General features: G+C 62.0%; 1 protein-coding gene across 1 annotated transcript; it reads right to left on the bottom strand.

Moving 5' to 3' along the window:
* Positions 1-5,851: 5,851 nt before the first annotated feature.
* Positions 5,852-16,289, bottom strand: PDK4 (pyruvate dehydrogenase kinase 4). The gene is made up of 11 exons (XM_052000506.1): positions 15,941-16,289; positions 15,335-15,476; positions 14,333-14,404; positions 13,564-13,748; positions 13,382-13,468; positions 13,085-13,162; positions 11,936-12,012; positions 9,125-9,223; positions 8,876-8,986; positions 8,565-8,678; positions 5,852-7,819 (listed from the first exon to the last, which is right to left on the bottom strand). The coding sequence occupies exons 1-11, from the start codon at positions 16,077-16,079 to the stop codon at positions 7,676-7,678; spliced, it is 1,248 nt and encodes a 415-aa protein (XP_051856466.1). The 5' UTR covers positions 16,080-16,289; the 3' UTR covers positions 5,852-7,675.
* Between the last annotated feature and the right edge of the window lie 321 nt (positions 16,290-16,610).

Raw genomic sequence — 16,610 nt, forward strand, 5'->3', positions numbered from 1 at the left:
GTGGGAGCCTCCCTTGAGTGCGCCTGCCTGCGGCCCACGCTCTGCGCTCCCCGGCGGGAGTCTCAGCCTCCTCCCCTGGCACGGTGCAGGCGCCGGGCCTCCCTGTCTCCCATCTGCCCCTCCGGATGTCGGCCTTTCCCTCCGCATTCGGCCTTGGCGGCGGCCATTTGTGGGAGCCCTGCCAGTCCCCGAAAGGCCGCCCTCTTGCTGCTTCCTGCAGACCCCACCAAGCCCAGAAGCCCCCTTTCAGCTTCCCCAAGAAGTGTCCAGCATTTGTCCGGCTCTTGATTTAGGGAGGGGGCTGCTAAGTGCTTTACTTTGCTAGCCCTGGGATACAGGTGCTGTCATTAGCCCAGTTCACAGATGGGGAAAGTGAGGTAGGCAGTGATTAAAAGGCTTGCCCAGGGTGGCTTTCTTGACTCGGGGCCTTGTCCCCCCAGGCTACCCCTGAGAAGCTGTTCTATTTATTTCTCACTCTCCCCTCTCACTACCCCTACCCCAGAAGCTCTTCATTCATTGATTCATTTGTTTATTTATTTATTACTCTCCCCTCCCACCCCCAGAAGCTGTTGTGTTCATTCATTCATTGATTTATGTCTGTATCCGTTCACTGATTCACGGCTTCATTGTTTATTGATGCATTTCTCACTCTCCCCTCGCTGGCCGCTCTCGGCCCGCAGACTTTCCCTGGAAGCCCACGTGATCTCTCCGCACCTTACCCCAGAGCCACAACCGGGCTCCTCTGAGTGGGCGCATTTCCGGGGCCCTGAGGCAGGGCCTCCCAGCTGCTGTATTAGGCAGGAGAAGGGCCGCAGATGTGGGCAGGGGCTCCTGCCTCGGACGCTGTTGCCATGGTTTCCCTTCCCTGTGCCAGCCTGTCCCCTTTCCCTGGGACCGAGAGGCTCCCCTCCAGCAGGATGGAGTCCTGGGAGAAATGGGCCCACTCAGGACCACTCAGACTTGGTTCCCGAGCGTCCCTTTCATTTCACCCCAAGGTCCGGGACCACTAGGTCTCCCCGCTCTGTTGGCACAGAGGGGGCAAAGCCACAAGCTGAACTCTGGCCCTCTGCTGACCCCAGCCAGAGCTGGGGGGCCATGCTTCCCCCCAGTGATGGGAACATACATGCATGTGTTCCCGCACACACGTGTCCCTGCACACATGTGTATTCATGAGGTGCCATGCTAGCTCATACACTTGTTCACTTTCTCAACCTGTTTCTTCTGAATTCGCGGGGGAGGGGGGAAGGGAAGAGGCCCCAGGAATCAGTCAGAGGATGCATGGAGCTTGAGCCCCGGGCCCAGGAGGCTCCCGGCCTGGCCGGGTCTGGCCAGCCTCCCCCCTCCTCCCCACCAGGTGTGGCCCGTCCCCCCCTTCCACAGATCCCCACCTGGGACCAGCCCAGCCCACCTCCTGCTGGGGGCCCATGAGGGGAGGCTGAGGCCCATCCTGGGGGGGGCACAGGGACTTGCACTTTTGGCCCCGATCTACCCTCGTCTAGAAATAGCCGTTTGTTGCTATCACCCGCCCCAGGTGACAAGGAACCTGTGTCCCTGGGAGAAAAGCCACTGAGGGGGCGGGGAATAGGAAAGGGGAGGGAGGCAGAAGCCCCCCCCGCCCCCCCGGGGCTCTGCAAGGCCCAGGGACCCCCTCGCTCTGAGCCACCCGCCCAGGGAGCAGATGCTGCCGCCCCGTGGCCAAGGTCTCCCAGCCCGTCCTGTGCCAGAAGCGTCCGAGACTGGCAGCACTGCCAAGAGTACCCCGGCAGGGGGCTCTCCAGGCCACCGAGCCCCTTCCAGCCCTTGGCTTTCTTTGAGGGGAGGGCCAGGCTGTCCTGCTCCCCCCCCCCGAACCTGCTGAGTGGGACCCAGGGCGGCCCTCCCCCCATTTTGCAGCGGAGAAGGCGCAGACTCACTGGGATTCAGGGTCACCTGCCAGCAAGCAGCGGGGCCAGGCTCATGCCCAGCGCCTTGCCCCCTGGCACAGCTCGCGGGCTCCCCCAGTTCTGGGGGAGGGGTCGGACTGAGGGTGTCGCTGGCGTGAGGAGCTCCCCTGAACGCTCTGACAGAGGAGCAGTGGCCTCCACTGGGTCTGAGGCTCCCTTTGGAGCCCATTCTGAGCAAAGCCCCTCCCTGCCCCCCTCATGGCAGGAGCACCAGCTGGGGCTGGGCCTTGGCGCCCTGCCGTGGGATCTCAGGTGAAAGCCCTGCTTGGGGCCCAGCTCTCCAGGCCCTTGCTTTTCCTCATTATCCCAAGGATTTCTGGGGGTCTGTGGGCAGTCGGGGGCAGCCGGGGGGCAGCCGAGTACTCCCTGCCAAGGAAGCTTGCCCTGGCTGCCCCGGAGCCTGGCTCGATTTAGGAAGAGACAGGAGAGGCTCCTGAGGAAACTTTAGGCCAATGAACGACCGCAGAGATCCTCAAGTAACCACCTAGTCTGTACAGATGAGCAAACCCCCGAACTTGTTCAACTGGGAGTCAGTGAGAGGTGAGGGGAGATGGGCCAGGGTTGCACCCACCCCCTCCTGCCCCCAGACCTATGATAGGTACATACTGGACCCCCCCTGCCCCCAGGCCTGTGACTGACATGTCCTGAGCCCCCCCCACCCCCAGGCCTGTGCTGGGCCCCCCCCTGCCCCCAGGCCTGGGCCCTGGCCCCTCCCGCAGGAGGCTCAGCTATGAGACTCCTTTTTTCCACTCCTTTGATGGCCTTTCAGGTGCCCGGTTCAGGAAGGCCTCGCCCCCCGTGGCAGGTGCAGGATTGGTGACAGAAGCAGGATCTCTATATTTAAACCTGGCCCGGGATGCGGGAGCGAGCCAGGACCCGTGGGGGCAGGCGGCCCCAGCCCGGACCCGCAGGAGGCTCTAAGAGGGGCCGCCGTGACTCAGCCCGGGTGCCGCGCTCATAAACATGTTTACCAGGCCTTGGAGCTCCGGGCAGGGAACAGGCTGTCCTTTCTGGGCGGCTGCCAGAGCGGGGCAGTTCCAAGAAGGGGAGGGGCAGCCGTGGCCTCTCTGCCCAGCGGCCGGTGTGCCCGGCCTCCCTCCTTCCCGTGTGGGGCTTGAATCAGGGCTCCTCTGGCGGCGGGCCAAAGGCCAGGGGGCACTCGGTTCCCAGAGGCCCATGGGCCCCAGCCAGGAGGCAAGGCCCCCAGAGTGTGGCGCACCCCACTCCCCCGCCTCTCAACCTCTGCTCCGGGTCCACAGGTTACTTAAAAGTGGACGGGGAGGCCGAGGTGGGAAGGAAGCTGCCTCCTCAGCTCTGCATTCTGGTGTTGCATCAGGTCGCCCGGCCTACTTCCCGAGGGCCCACTGGCTGCCAGGCCCTGGGCGCCGGGGACGTGAGGAGAAGCAAGGCCCACCTGCCCCTGGCCGCAGGGGCTGATGGGAGAGGATTCCAGGCAGGGAGCCAGGTCCCCAGCTAGCTCCAGGCAGGACCAGTGAGGGCTGGCTTGGGGTGAGGGCAAAAAGGGTAGGAAGCTGGTTCTCCAGCTTCTCCCTGGGTCATGGCAGCCTGGGTCTCCTTCCGTCTTTGGCCCGTCAGGAGGTGCCAGGCTGGCACCGACAAGCGCTGGCACTGCCCACCCCTGCTCCCTGGGCACCTGGAGCTCAACGCCGGTGGGGGGGCAGCTCACCCACGGGCGCTATCTTAGCCAGAGCCCCAGTTCGGGGCCCAGAGTGCATCACCACAGGCCAATCACTGGGGCCACGTTGCCGCTCCTCCCCGGAGCCAAGGATTTCTTGCTCAGGACCTCCCAGGGCCATGCTGGGAGCCCCCCCACCCCCACCCCGTGGCCCCTCTGCCTCTGAGTCTGCAGAAAGCACTGGGCTGACCTCCCCGGAGCCCGAGTCGAGGTCCTGCAGCCAATGAAGCCTCCCCTCTCTCCCCCTCCCGGGAGTGGAGCACTTGGGCAGAGGATGGGGGCAGAGGGAAGGGGCCATCTAAGCGCCAGGGATGGGGGCCACGGGCGCGGGTCTGATGAAGAGCCGGGCCTGGGGCAGAGCAATGACTGGGGAAGGGGTGAGCCCAGGGAGCCCCTGGAGGTGAGGAGCCGTGAGAAGGAAAGCCTGTGGCTCCCCGGCAGGGATCAGGAGTCTGCAGAGGGAAGGGGGGGAGCGAGTTCGGCTGCTCTTGTCCAGCTTTGGGGAATGTGGGAGCACATCTCGGGGAGGAGCTCCCAGGCAGGGAAACAGGTGAGTCTGGAACTCAGTCCCGGCCTGCGCTGTCCAATCAAACCCTGCGCTGCCAACCACGCCCTTAGCTCGGGCTCTCCGCCGCCCTGGGCAGCCGCCCCATCTCTGCCGCCCTCGCTGCAGCCCCGAAGGATCCGTTAGTTGAATTGGGGTTCTGCCCCCTCCCTGTCTCTCGGCATTGGCGCCAGTCCCTGTTCCCCGCCTCCCCCCCGCCCAGGTCAGCCGTTGTCTCTGTTCAGACGGTCCCCAAATCGGTGGCTCCCGCCCTGCCAGACCCTCTCCTTCTGCTTCCCGACGTCTTCCCGACGCTTTCCCTCCGCCCCCCGCCGCCCCATTGGCTCCCACCTAGACGGCTGAGGGGCCTTCTCATTGGCCGGCCTGCCTCAGGCCTCTCACCGCACACACCCCCCCCCCCCCCCGCTCCAGGCCATCTTCCTCTCAGAAGTAGCACCCATCTTTCCGAAGCTCAGACTGACCCGACACATCTCCCCCTCCCCCCCAATACCCACTCAGTGGGCGCCAACACAATCCCCTCTGTGGGACGCCCGTCCAAGTCAAGGGTGTTCCTCCGTTCCAGACTACTCTAGCACTCTGGGGAGAGCGAGCCATTCCGCTGCCATGAACCCCCGCTGGGCACCGGCCCGACCTCCACCCCTCCCGACCTCCACCCCTGCGGATCTCCACCCCTCCCGACCTCCACCCCTCCCGACCTCCACCCCTGCCGACCTCCACCCCTCCCGACCGCCACCCCTCCCGACCGCCACCCCTGCCGACCTCCACCCCTCCCGACCTCCACCCCTCCCGACCGCCACCCCTCCCGACCGCCACCCCTCCCGACCTCCACCCCTGCCGACCTCCACCCCTGCCGACCTCCACCCCTCCCGACCGCCACCCCTCCCGACCGCCACCCCTGCCGACCTCCACCCCTCCCGACCTCCACCCCTGCCGACCTCCACCCCTGCCGACCTCCACCCCTGCCGACCTCCACCCCTCCCTCCCGCTGGGGGCTGGGGGCTCCCGCGCCCACTTCCTCGGCGCCGTTGGCGGGCGGCGTCCCCGTTTGCATGTACTTCTGCTCGCATTGTATTTCTAGAGCGAGTCCAGCGCAGGATGAATAATAAAGGCCTTGGAGTCAGCCCCGGTCTCGGCTCCCTGGGTTCTTCCCACACAAAACTCCTGCGCCCCACGACGGCCGGTCCGGACGGGGCTGCGGGCGGCCATGGGGAGAAGGGGGGGCGGGGCGAAGGTCTCCCGCGGCTCAGAGTCGGCAGATTTGTGACAGGGGCGGCTTCTAAGGAAGGGGTCCGTGGGCTGCCGGGCCCTGGCGCTTGCTGCCAGCACAGCCTGGTCCGTGACTCTCCACGAAGCTTTAAGGCCGTTACTAGGCTGGGAGGTTGCTCGAGTCCCCAATTCTTACAAGGGTGACATCACATAGTCTGCTTGAATCCCGGCAACATCATCCCCAGAATTAGGGAACGGGGGAAGTGGGACACGGGCTCAGGTCAGGAGCAGGAGCTGGAAGGGCAGACCGTGGGAAGGACAGGCCGTGGGGAGGACGGGCCGTGGGGAGGGCAGGCAGGACTTCCATGTTTCATCTCCAGTGGGGAAATGAAGCTTCCCTTTAACCCAAATAACTCCAGCATTTCAGGACACCAGTGGCACTAATTGTAGTAAAAATATTTATTACAAAATGTCTCCTCTATGTACAAAGCTTAATCCACACGACAATGACTTTACAATTGCACCATACTCTCCTCAGGTCTGCAGCACCAGCAGCCAGAGCCAGCAGTCTCGCCCGATCTCCCGGACTGAGAGCTCATCCCCTCCGGGACCGATCTCTCCCTCCTTCTCGGACTGAGCTCTCCCTCCCTCCCGGAGCACCGGCGGCCACGGCCACAGTGTGGGGGCAGCCACGCCCCCTGGGCCAGGACATCAGGCTCACTGACTAAGGGGGGAGGGGGGCGCTCCCCGCTCCCACCGGCCCTACCTGAGAGGGACCCCCGTTACTTCAGCCGTGACTGAGGGAGTCTGTGCTGGCCAGAATCCAGCGGCTATTTTGCGAAAGGCTTATGCAAACCCGTGGGAACAGGGCTTTCTGGCCCCTCTGGAGCAATAAAAACCAAACTGGCGTCCCCTCCAGAAGGGGGCAGGACCCCCGGCTCCTCTCCCAGGGCCGGCTATTCCTTTGCCTGCTATCTGTCCACACGCTAGGCCGCAGGGTCACCTGTTGGGGCTCCTGCTCCTTGGATCCTCCTCCATATCCTGAGAACACTCCCCAGGGGCACATCCTCAACACCCCCTCCCTGCCTGGGGTCAGACTTCCGCCTTGCCTTCCACTTTCACTTTCCTCAAATCCACAAAACAGCCCGGGGGGAGGGGGGTAAACCCTACCCCATCATGAGCCTTCTCCCCTTGGCCACGGAGGGCTGGGGGCCGCCCTGCGGCAGGGAGAGATGGCTCTGCACTAAGAGTGACCTTCCCGCGCCCCGCCCCCTTGGGCAGGCGTCCTCCACAGTTAAGGCACAAGCCCACCCAGGCCCCCGAGCCCAGAAGCTGAAGAGTAACCCCGCCCGCTAAGGGACAGAGGCCTTGGTCATCTTGGGGCAGGCTCGGCTGCCTACCCTTGTTCTGGGGTTATCAATACCATGGCTAAAGCACATGTGGCCGTTTCCAAGGAGGGGCTCCTGACTTGTGCCTTTCTGACAGCCAGCAAACGGGGGATGGCTGGCATGGGACAGTCCAGTGGGCACGGGACAGTCCGGCCAGCATGGGATGATCCGGTTACCATGGGATGGTCCGGCTGGCATGGGATGGTCAGGCTGGCATGGGACAGTCTGGCTGGCATGGGATGGTCCGGCCGGCACGGGATGTTCTGGCTGGCATAGAACAGTCCAGTGGGCACGGGACAGTCTGGCCAGCATGGGACGATCCGGCTACCATGGGATGGTCTGGCTGGCATGGGATGGTCCGGCTGCCATGGGATGGTCCGGCTGGTATAGAACAGTCCAGTGGGCATGGGACAGTCCAGTGGGCACAGGATAGTCAGGCCAGCATGAAACAGTCCGGCTGGCATGGGATGGTCCGGCTGGCATGGGGCGGTCTGGCTACCATGGGATGATCTGGCTGGCATGGGATGGTCTGGCACGGGACGGTCCACAGCAAAACCCTATGAACTCCTGCTTCTCAAACAATCAGCACCACATCAGGGCAGTCTGTGGGGCTGAGTGGAGGCTCCGGGGCTCCCCAGGGCCCTCTCCTCTCGGGGTGCAGGGAAGAAGGGGGCAGCCTCTCTGCCTGCCCTGGGCTGGCCCTCGGGAGCTTCCTGCCAGGTCCTCCCAAGAGCTCGCATGCAGTCGGTCCACGGGGCACTCACACACACACGCCCCGTCCCTTCGGACCAGGATTCGGACCCAGACGGCCTCGCTTTCTGTTCCCACCCAGTCCAGAGGCCCTGTGTTCTCCAAAGCACCGTGGCTCGAGGCCGGCTCACATGGCCACCTTCTCCTTGGCGAGATTCCTGGGCTCCTTGCTCGGGGTGCACCAGTCCCCTGCCTCCGGGCCGGCCTGGTAGTGTTTGAAGGCCGACTTGTTGAACACGGGCAGCTTTTCTATGGACTCGGAAGACAGGGCCTGCGCATGGGAAACACGCACATGGGAACCACGCACATGAGAACCACGCACATGGGAAACACAAGCATGGGAACCACGCACATGAGAGCATTGCGGGGCGGGATTCCGTGGGGGGAAGCCTGTGCTGCTGTGGGTGGGAATGGCAAAGGAGCCTGGGCTGCCTTGCCCTGAGGAGAAGGGGAGCTCCCCACGGCAGGGACTGTGCGTCCAGTAAGCGCCTATGGCTTCTTTCCTTCCTGTATACAACAGGTGAGTAATGAAGCCTCGGTGGGGGCCGGGGGATGACAGGCACCTGTCTCCAGCCAGCCCCGCCAGGGGCTCTCCTCCCTGCCCCCCAGGCTTCAGGGAAGCCTCTCCCGGGGCGTCTCCATGGGACCGGAGGCGGCCTGGGACGGCCCCTGCAGTCCTGTTCCCATGTGAATCTTCCCAATGACAGATGACAGGTTTGTGAGGAGCCGATGAGGGCTCCCCACGGCGGCCCAGGGACCTCGCCCAAAGGCTCCACCTCCCCTGCCCCTCCAGAGCAGGCCCGGGACGCGCCCCCGACTCCCCACGGAGTCCCAGCCCCCGGCGACCGAGTAGCCGCTTCCGCCCAGACTACCATTGCCTGGTCTCCAGGCCCTCCCGGGGATGCTCAGTCCCGTGGCCCCCCCCCCCCAGACAGACACCGGGCAGAGACTCAGCCTCTGGGCAGCGCGGACGGCTTTGAGAGGAGGAGGCGCTTGGAGGGTCCCATGGGCTCTACCTTTAAGTAGATGATTGCGTCCGTTCCATAGCCCGACAAGGAATAGAGATTCAGGTCCCCTTGAAAGTACTTGGCGTAGAGGCGGGAAATCGGCAAGCCGTACCCGAACCCAGCCTGGGGGGGAGACGGAGATTCGTGGGCCCCCGTCCCCCAGAGCAGGCCAGAATCGGGGCTCTCCTTCAGCCCCCCCAGTCTCCCCATCCGGATCTCCCGGATCCTTCCGCTGGGCTGATTCTTTCCAGCCCACCCTTCCCTCCTCTAAAATGAGGGGAGGGCAGTTCCTCTCTGCCTGCCCTGCCCCAGGCCCTTACCAAAGGAGCATTCCTGGAGTTATCCATCACCGGGGTGGGGGCCGTCGTGTAGGTGTAGCTGAAGAGACGGTCGATGATCCTCAGGGGAACCCCGCCCCCTCGGTCTGAAATCTGTAAGGAGAGGAGACCCTTCAGTGGTCCGGAGCCCCCCTCACAGCCGCCCCAGGCTGCAGAGCCGTCGGGAGCCCTTGGGAGGCTACCCGCCTCGGAGCCCACCCCCAACGCCAAGGGAGGGGACCGGGCACTTGCCTTGATGGTCAGGTCTTCGTTTCCCAGGACAACGGTGACCTCAATGGGCGTGAGTGAGGGCTGGCTTTCCTGGTGCTCCACCGTGGCCCTCATGGCATTCTGGGGAGAAAAGCCAGGAGACCCTGAACTCCACAACTTCCGCAGCGGGGAGTTAGCGGGAGTCAGGCTTTGCTCCATTTAAAATAAAGGGAACCTAATGGCAGAGAGGAGCAAGGCAGGAGCCCGCTTCTGAGACATCGACAGCCCCCCGGACCGCCAGCAGCTCTAGGGGAGGAGCAGGGTCCCGGACCGCCGGCAGCTCTAGAGGAGGAGCAGGGTCCCGGACTAGGAGAGGAGCAGCGTCCCGGACCGCCGGCAGCTCTAGGGGAGGAGCAGGGAGACCAACAGTTCCTCGGCTCTGCCTGGGGGCATTTCCTGACAGTCCCCGAGAAAGGGAAAGTGATTGTGGGCTGCGGGGGTCAGTCTCCTAGCCAAGGAGCGGAGCACTCAGAGAGTGCATCCCCCCTTCTCATGTCATCCTGCTGTATGTGGGGCTGACGGTCAGAGAGCACATGGCAAGGAAAGCCCCCGTTTAGCCTGAGTCAGCCCAATTTGGCTCAGCATTTGCTTTCCAAACACAAGGTTCTGCTGGCCCGGAAGCGGCTCCCACTCTCGTCTCCCCCCTCAGCATCCTTGGGACAGCTTAACTCAGGGAGTTTGGGCTCAAGTCAGGCAGGGAGCACGAACCCCGTCCTCCTTATTTGGGGCCTTTCATACACTCAGAGGGATGGCTGAAGGTTTCACTGGCCAGGCCATTGCTTCCTGCGGGCAGCCCCAGGCTCTGGGCCGGGCCAAGCCTGCCATGGAAGACCTGGTGTCCACACGTGCACTCCAAGGAAGTTCCATCTCATGGACCCCCCTTTCCACAGGAGGTCCCACAATGCCCAGGGGTACCCCGAGAGGGAGGGAAGGGGAGGGGATCAGTGAGCTGGGAACTAACCACAAAACGCATTCAACCCGGCAGAGCCCTGGGCTCTCTGGGCTCCTCTCCCCAACTCTGGGCCAAGAAGCACTTGGAAAGTTTGCTATTTTCCCCCAAGTCTCTGATTGGACCAGATATCCTGTCCTGCCGTACAGAAAGCACTTTCTTAGACTAAAGCCCCCAAAGGCCACTCACAGACCGGAATCTGGAACAGGGCTGAGGTGGCTCATTTAGGATGTTGCTTGTTGAAAGAGCAAGGGAATGGATGGATGGATGTACAGGTGGATGGATGGAAGGATGGATGGATGGATGCATAGATGGATGTATGGAGCATGGATGGAAGGATGGATGGATGGATGGATGGATGCATAGATGGATGGATGGATGTATGGATGCATGGATGGAAGGATGGATGGATGGATGCATAGATGGATGGATGGATGGATGGATGGATGGAAGGATAGATGGAAAGATGGATGGATGGATGCATGGATGGATGGATGGATGGAAGAATGGATGGATGGATGGAAGAATGGATGGATGGATGGATGGATGCATAGATGGATGTATAGATGGAAGAATGGATGCATAGATGGATGTATAGATGGAAGAATGGATGGATGGATGGATGGATGGATGGATGCATAGATGGATGGATGGATGGATGGAAGGATAGATGGAAAGATGGATGGATGGATGGATGGATGGATGGATGCATAGATGGATGTATGGATGGAAGAATGGATGGATGGATGGAAGGATGCATAGATGGATGTATGGATAGAAGAATGGATGGATGGATGGATGGATGCATAGATGGATGCATAGATGGATGGATGGATGGAAGAATGGATGGATGGATGGATGGATGCATAGATGGATGGATGGATGGATGGATGGATGCATGGATGCATAGATGGATGTATGGATAGAAGAATGGATGGATGGATGGAAGGATGCATAGATGGATGTATGGATAGAAGAATGGATGGATGGATGGATGGATGCATAGATGGATGGATGGATGGATGGATGGATGGATGGATGCATGGATGCATAGATGGATGTATGGATAGAAGAATGGATGGATGGATGGATGGATGCATAGATGGATGGATGGATGTATGGATGGATGTATGGATGGAAGAATGGATGGATGGATGGATGCATAGATGGATGTATGAATGCATGGATACATGGATGGAAGGATGGATGGATGGATGCATAGATGGATGTATGGATGGAAGAATGGATGGATGGATGGATGGATATGCATAGATGGATGGATGGATGGAAGAATGGATGGATGGATGGAAGAATGGATGGATGAATGGATGGATGGATGGATGGATGGATGGATGCATAGATGGATGCATAGATGGATGCATAGATGGATGTATGGATAGAAGAATGGATGGATGGATGGATGGATGCATAGATGGATGCATAGATGGATGGATGGATGGATGGATGGAAGAATGGATGGATGGATGGATGCATAGATGGATGTATGGATGGAAGAATGGATGGATGGATGGATGGATGCATAGATGGATGGATGAATGGAAGGATGGATGGATGGATGGATGGACGGATGCATAGATGGATGTATGGATGCATGGATGGAAGGATGGATGGATGGATGCATAGATGGATGTATGGATGGATGCATGGGTGGAAGGATGGATGGACGGATGCATGGAAGGATGGATGGATGGATGGGCATGGATAGAAGCATGGGTGGATGCCCACAGCACTGTTGCTGGACCCTTCTGCCTGTGCCCTGAAGGTGTATACCTAGGGCATCTGGGAGTGGGATGAGCAATCTTTCTTGGGATGAGATGCCTTACCTTAAAGAGCTCAAACAGCATGTGATGAAGGTGTGAGGGGACATAGACGATATGAATGGGCTGGTCAGGTACCTTTCCTGTGAAGAAAAGTGAACTTTCTGAGAACTGGAAAAGAAAGGCTTTGCGTAAAACAATCAAATCCATTCCCGCTCATCGTAGTGCCCACACGTGCAAGGACACTGGTCACTGGTCCAACGCCCTGCCAGAGCCGCAGGGGCACCTGCACCCCATCTGAGGGTCCAGAAGCCACTGAGTCGGGGCTGGACAGAGCCTCCAGGACTGAGGAGATTCCGGACACCCTGAGAGGATCTAGACTTTGCCCATATTGAGCATTTCGAACACAAGAAAGCTCACTGGCAAAGCAGAGCCGATCTGGACTTCCCGGGGTTGGGAGAAGGGCCTTGCCCAGGATCAGACCACCAGAGCCGGATCGAGAACCCCGATCATCCCGGCTCCATGCCCGGCCCGGGCGCCCCTCCCCTCTGCTGCCTCCGTGTAGATCAGGACAAAGGTCAGCCATATTCTAGCCCTCACTGGTTGGTCCCAGGTTTCCATTTCTCACAATAGCAAAACTAAAGCTTTGGTCAGTTTTCTGAAGCCGAGTAGTAAGTCCAAGTGTAGACCAGATCTCAGTGTTACCAAAAGGCTGATGGACGGAGGAGAAAAATCAAAAACCCAAACTCCTTTCCGCTCCGGAAGGACGCCGTCTCTCCATTCAGCCGTGGACTTTGGTCTCATCTGCTGTGTGAGCCCAAAGTGCCAGAGAATGCTCCAGAATCCCCGTTTGTGCCAGAAGCCCGTGTCCCTTTGAGTGACCTCGAGGTCGTGAGCCTGGCCGGCGTCATCCATCTCTGCCCGGCCCATCCCCCACTCCCTACATCCTCACGCTCTGACCTCAGTCGTGACTAACGGGTGAGCTCCTCCCCCGGATCCAAGCCTTCCCCAAAATAAGGAGGAAAAGGATTTGGGCTTAGGCTGGCCCCGGGCTTCCCTAACTGAGGCTGAGGGAGCCCAGGGAAGCAGGGCCGGGGAGGCCTGAGGGACCCCTGGGCTATCCCAGGGAGGTGAGAAGGGGCTGAGCTTGTGCTCCGGCGGCTGCTCGTGGGCTGGAGGAGGGAGCGCCTCCTGTGGGTGTCCGTCCACGCTTACCGTTCACTTGGGTTAGCTTCAGTTCAGGAGAAACGAGGTAATACTGGTCACAGAGCATGCGGGCACTCTCGTAGGCATCTGTAACACACACGTCCGTCCCTTAGCTGTCCCTGCCTGAGGGGGGCTCTCCCCTGCATCGTTATCGGGAGCCTCGGGCCTGCAGACACACTTCCCCTGCCCCCTTATGTCCCCTCCAGCTCGCCTCATGGGGGAGGAGCCCACTCCTGACCAGGGCCCCCTGGCCGGACCAACACAGCTCCCGCCCCCCCCCCCCGGGGCTTGCCCTTGTGCCTGTACCTTGGACCACAGCAACCACATCACACTGGGGGTCGATGCTTCCGATGTGCGTGGGGTTTCCTGTCTTCGAGTCGCTAAATATGAGAACTGTTGGGAGGAATCACGGGAGCCAGCATCAGCAAAGGCGGCCCTGGCGGCCCCCCCCAGGCCCGTTCCGAGTGCGGGAGAACCCCGACACTCACTGTGCTGGTTCATGAGCATTCGGGTGGAGATGCGGTTCATGTAGAACCTGTCCAGGAAGTACTGCAGGTTCTGGTTGGTGACCGGGTCGACGGCACCCGAGTCCTTGTACTCGATGATGCCCTGGGCCATGGTGGGAACCACGTCGTGGTGCCGGTTCCGGACCTTGATCAGCGCATCTACAAAGCTGGAGCCGCGGCAGAGTCAGGAAGAGCCCAGTTGGGGGGAGGGCACCCGGTGGCTGTAGCCCCGGCCTCGAGCCCTGGGTCTGCCCTCGCCCCAGCGGAAAAGCTTCAGAACCTCCCCGAGCCCTGGGACCGAGGCAGGGTGGGGCAGCTCAGTGCTGAGAAGGGGCCGGTGGGAGCTGCCGCCTTAGCCCGGACTGGCTGCCCATGCTGCCGGAGACGTGGGTCACTGACTACCCGGCGGCTCCAGCCAGCGCCCCCATTGGCGTGGGTGGCCAAGCACCTGCCGACCCCAGTACCCGCCATGGAGCTTTCCTGCCTCCGACAAAGAAAGCCAGGCCATCCCGGGGGCCAAAAGCCAGAACGCAGCTTCTTGGACTCATTCATCAGCACTTTGAGCCCGGCCCCTCCTCTGCAAAGCTGGACGGGGGGCGGGGGGGGGGGGGTGCAGGGGGGTCCCTGAAGACTTCTGCTTTTGGATCTAAGTGCCCAGAAGGCCGTGGGCAGCGTTCCCCACTGTCCAGGCCAGGACCGGTACCCGGGTGGGCCGACGAAGCATAGTCTCTCCACGAGAAAGGGCACTTACTCAGACAGAGCCTTGTGGTCCTCCGGGCTCTTCTCGTGGAACTCCACCAAGTCCATGAGGCTCTGGATGTACCTGAGAGGAACAGCCTGGAGTCAGGAGCCAAACGCGGCTGACCTTTTCCAAGCAAGCCCGGGTGGCCAGAGGTTCTGAAAGCTACAGTGTAGCCCTGGGAGCAGCAAGGGTGCCGGCCCACTGGGGAAGCTGCCCCGGATACTCTCTGAGTGCACCCCAAGGATCAGCAGCCCAAGCCCCTGGGCTGATGGATGGCAGAGGGAGCCAGGGGGCTCTCCCCTTTGTTCCCCGGGGTGGGCTCTCCCCTTTGTTTCCCAGGAGGGGGGACTTGCCCCTTTGTTCCCTGAGGAGGGAACTGCCCAGACCTCCCTGCGCTCCTGACTGCCCTGACCACCCTCCTCCCTGCAGTCACTTCTGCCAATTTCCACCCATCTTCTCATCCCGGGGGGAATCCTGGGGAGGCCCCAGGGGCCTGGGCGCCAGCTGCCTTACAAGGCCTCCTTCTGAGCCTGGCCCTGGCACTTGGGCTGCTTTCCTTGTACTCCCGGGGGTGGCGCTGTCTCTGTAAACATTCTCAGATAGCTCCTGACACCATCAAAAGAGCCTCCAGGAGAGGGAAGGGGACAGCGGTTGTGAGAGGGCTTCAGAAATGGAATCTGCCTCTTCCCGGCATTCTGGCCCTCCTGGAGCTGCTGGGACTTCCTGCCTAGACCACGCACTCCCTTGGCCTCCTTAACCCTGTTACCGGTGCCATGGCGGTGCCCTGGGTTCCAGCCCGAGTTCTGCCCTCTCTGATTGCCCAGGCCCTGACCGAGGTGAAATTCCCTCCTGGGTACAAGGAGGAAGCTGGGAAACAGTCCCCGCCGGCCACATTTGGCGGCACCGACCTCGATCAGCCCCCCACCGTGTGTGGGTGCTGGTTCCATTGCTGGGAGGCCAAAGCGGGGAAGGCGGGCAGTGCCCCTGGAAGGCGGGCACCTGGCTACTCACCAGCTTCTCACCAGCTGCACGGAGGAGGTCTTCACCAGGCGGTCCGGGAGGATGTCGATCTCTTTCAGGATGTTGGCCAGCCTCACGGGCAGCTCTTGCCTCAGGAAAGCGAAGGACGTCCTCTCACAGGCATTGTCGGAGCCTGGAGAAGGGAGCCACCTTGTTTATTCCCAGAGGGCTGGGCCGGAGGGAGGGGCCTGCCTGGACCTTGACTCCCGGACCCTGCGGGGGCATTGGGCACCCAGACCAGCCACCTCTGGCCCCACCGGCCCAGAGCCCCAACTTTGGTGGGCAGGACACCAGGGAGAGACCAGCCCTCGCAGGGGAAATGTCCCCGCCCCTTCCACTGGCTGCTCCCCTTAACTTCCACGGGACTCCCCACCCAACATTCCCCTGCAGGGACCCCATTTTCAGACCGGAGACCCAGGGGATCGCCTCCAGGGAGGAGGCTCCCTCTGTGCCTTCCCTCTCCCCCTGAAACCCCCGCCACTCTGTTGGGGAGGATCGCGTCCCCGGAGGAGACGAGGGGCTCGCTAGGACACTCTGTCAGGGCTTCGGGGTGACACCGCCGCTCCGGCTCCCCCCGCCCCCCGAGCCCCGGCTCACCGAAGTCTAGCAGCTGCTTCATGGACAGCGGGGACGGGCTGTAGCGGGAGAAGCGCTCCACTGTGCGCGGGACGGGGGCCACGGACGCGGCGGCCGACGAGCCGGAGGCGCCGCGGAGCACGATGCGCGCAGCTCGCATCCTGGGGGCTTGGCTGGGTGGCGGGCCTGGAGGGCGGGGGGCGGCGGGGGCCGGGGGTCGCGGGCTCTCGGGCTTGCTCGGGACGTGGGGGGCTGCGGCAGGTGGCTCGGAGCACTCGGGCTTCCGGCTCGCGGGGCAGCTGCTCAGTCCTCAGGGGCAACTTCAGAGTCCCGGCGCTGCTCTGTCACTCCGCCTCTGGCGGACCCTGGAGTCCCGAGCTTTTGTTGGTCCCCCCCAGCCCCGGGCCCGCCCACAGGATTCTGTGACGCCACAGCGAGAGGCAGGCCTGGAACGCACACTCCCCAATCAGCTCCAGAGGCTTCTCCCGCCCCTCCCCCCTTTTCCCCGGCAAAGAGCTGACTAGGACAGGAGGACTCCCCCCTCCTAGAAAATCTGGGAGCTGGGAGGGCTGCGCGCGCTCATTGGTCCGCTCTGGAGCGGCCTTTGACAGCAGCCAATCGAAGGAGAGCATGGTTTGGGGTAAACAGCCCCACCCATCGAGCCTGGTTGGGGTCCCGGAATGGCACGTGA

Source organism: Antechinus flavipes, chromosome 5 (genome assembly GCF_016432865.1).
Source record: "Antechinus flavipes isolate AdamAnt ecotype Samford, QLD, Australia chromosome 5, AdamAnt_v2, whole genome shotgun sequence".
Lineage (NCBI taxonomy): Eukaryota > Metazoa > Chordata > Mammalia > Dasyuromorphia > Dasyuridae > Antechinus > Antechinus flavipes.

Coding starts and splice junctions, on each gene's coding strand:
- PDK4 (XM_052000506.1), bottom strand. CDS start 16,079: ATGCGAGCTGCGCGCATCGTGCTCCGCGGCGCCTCCGGCTCGTCGGCC. Junction 14,405..15,334: donor GTGCAGCTGGTGAGAAGCTG/GTGAGTAGCCAG, acceptor TGTTCCTCTCAG/GTACATCCAGAGCCTCATGG. Junction 13,469..13,563: donor AATGCTCATGAACCAGCACA/GTGAGTGTCGGG, acceptor TCCTCCCAACAG/TTCTCATATTTAGCGACTCG.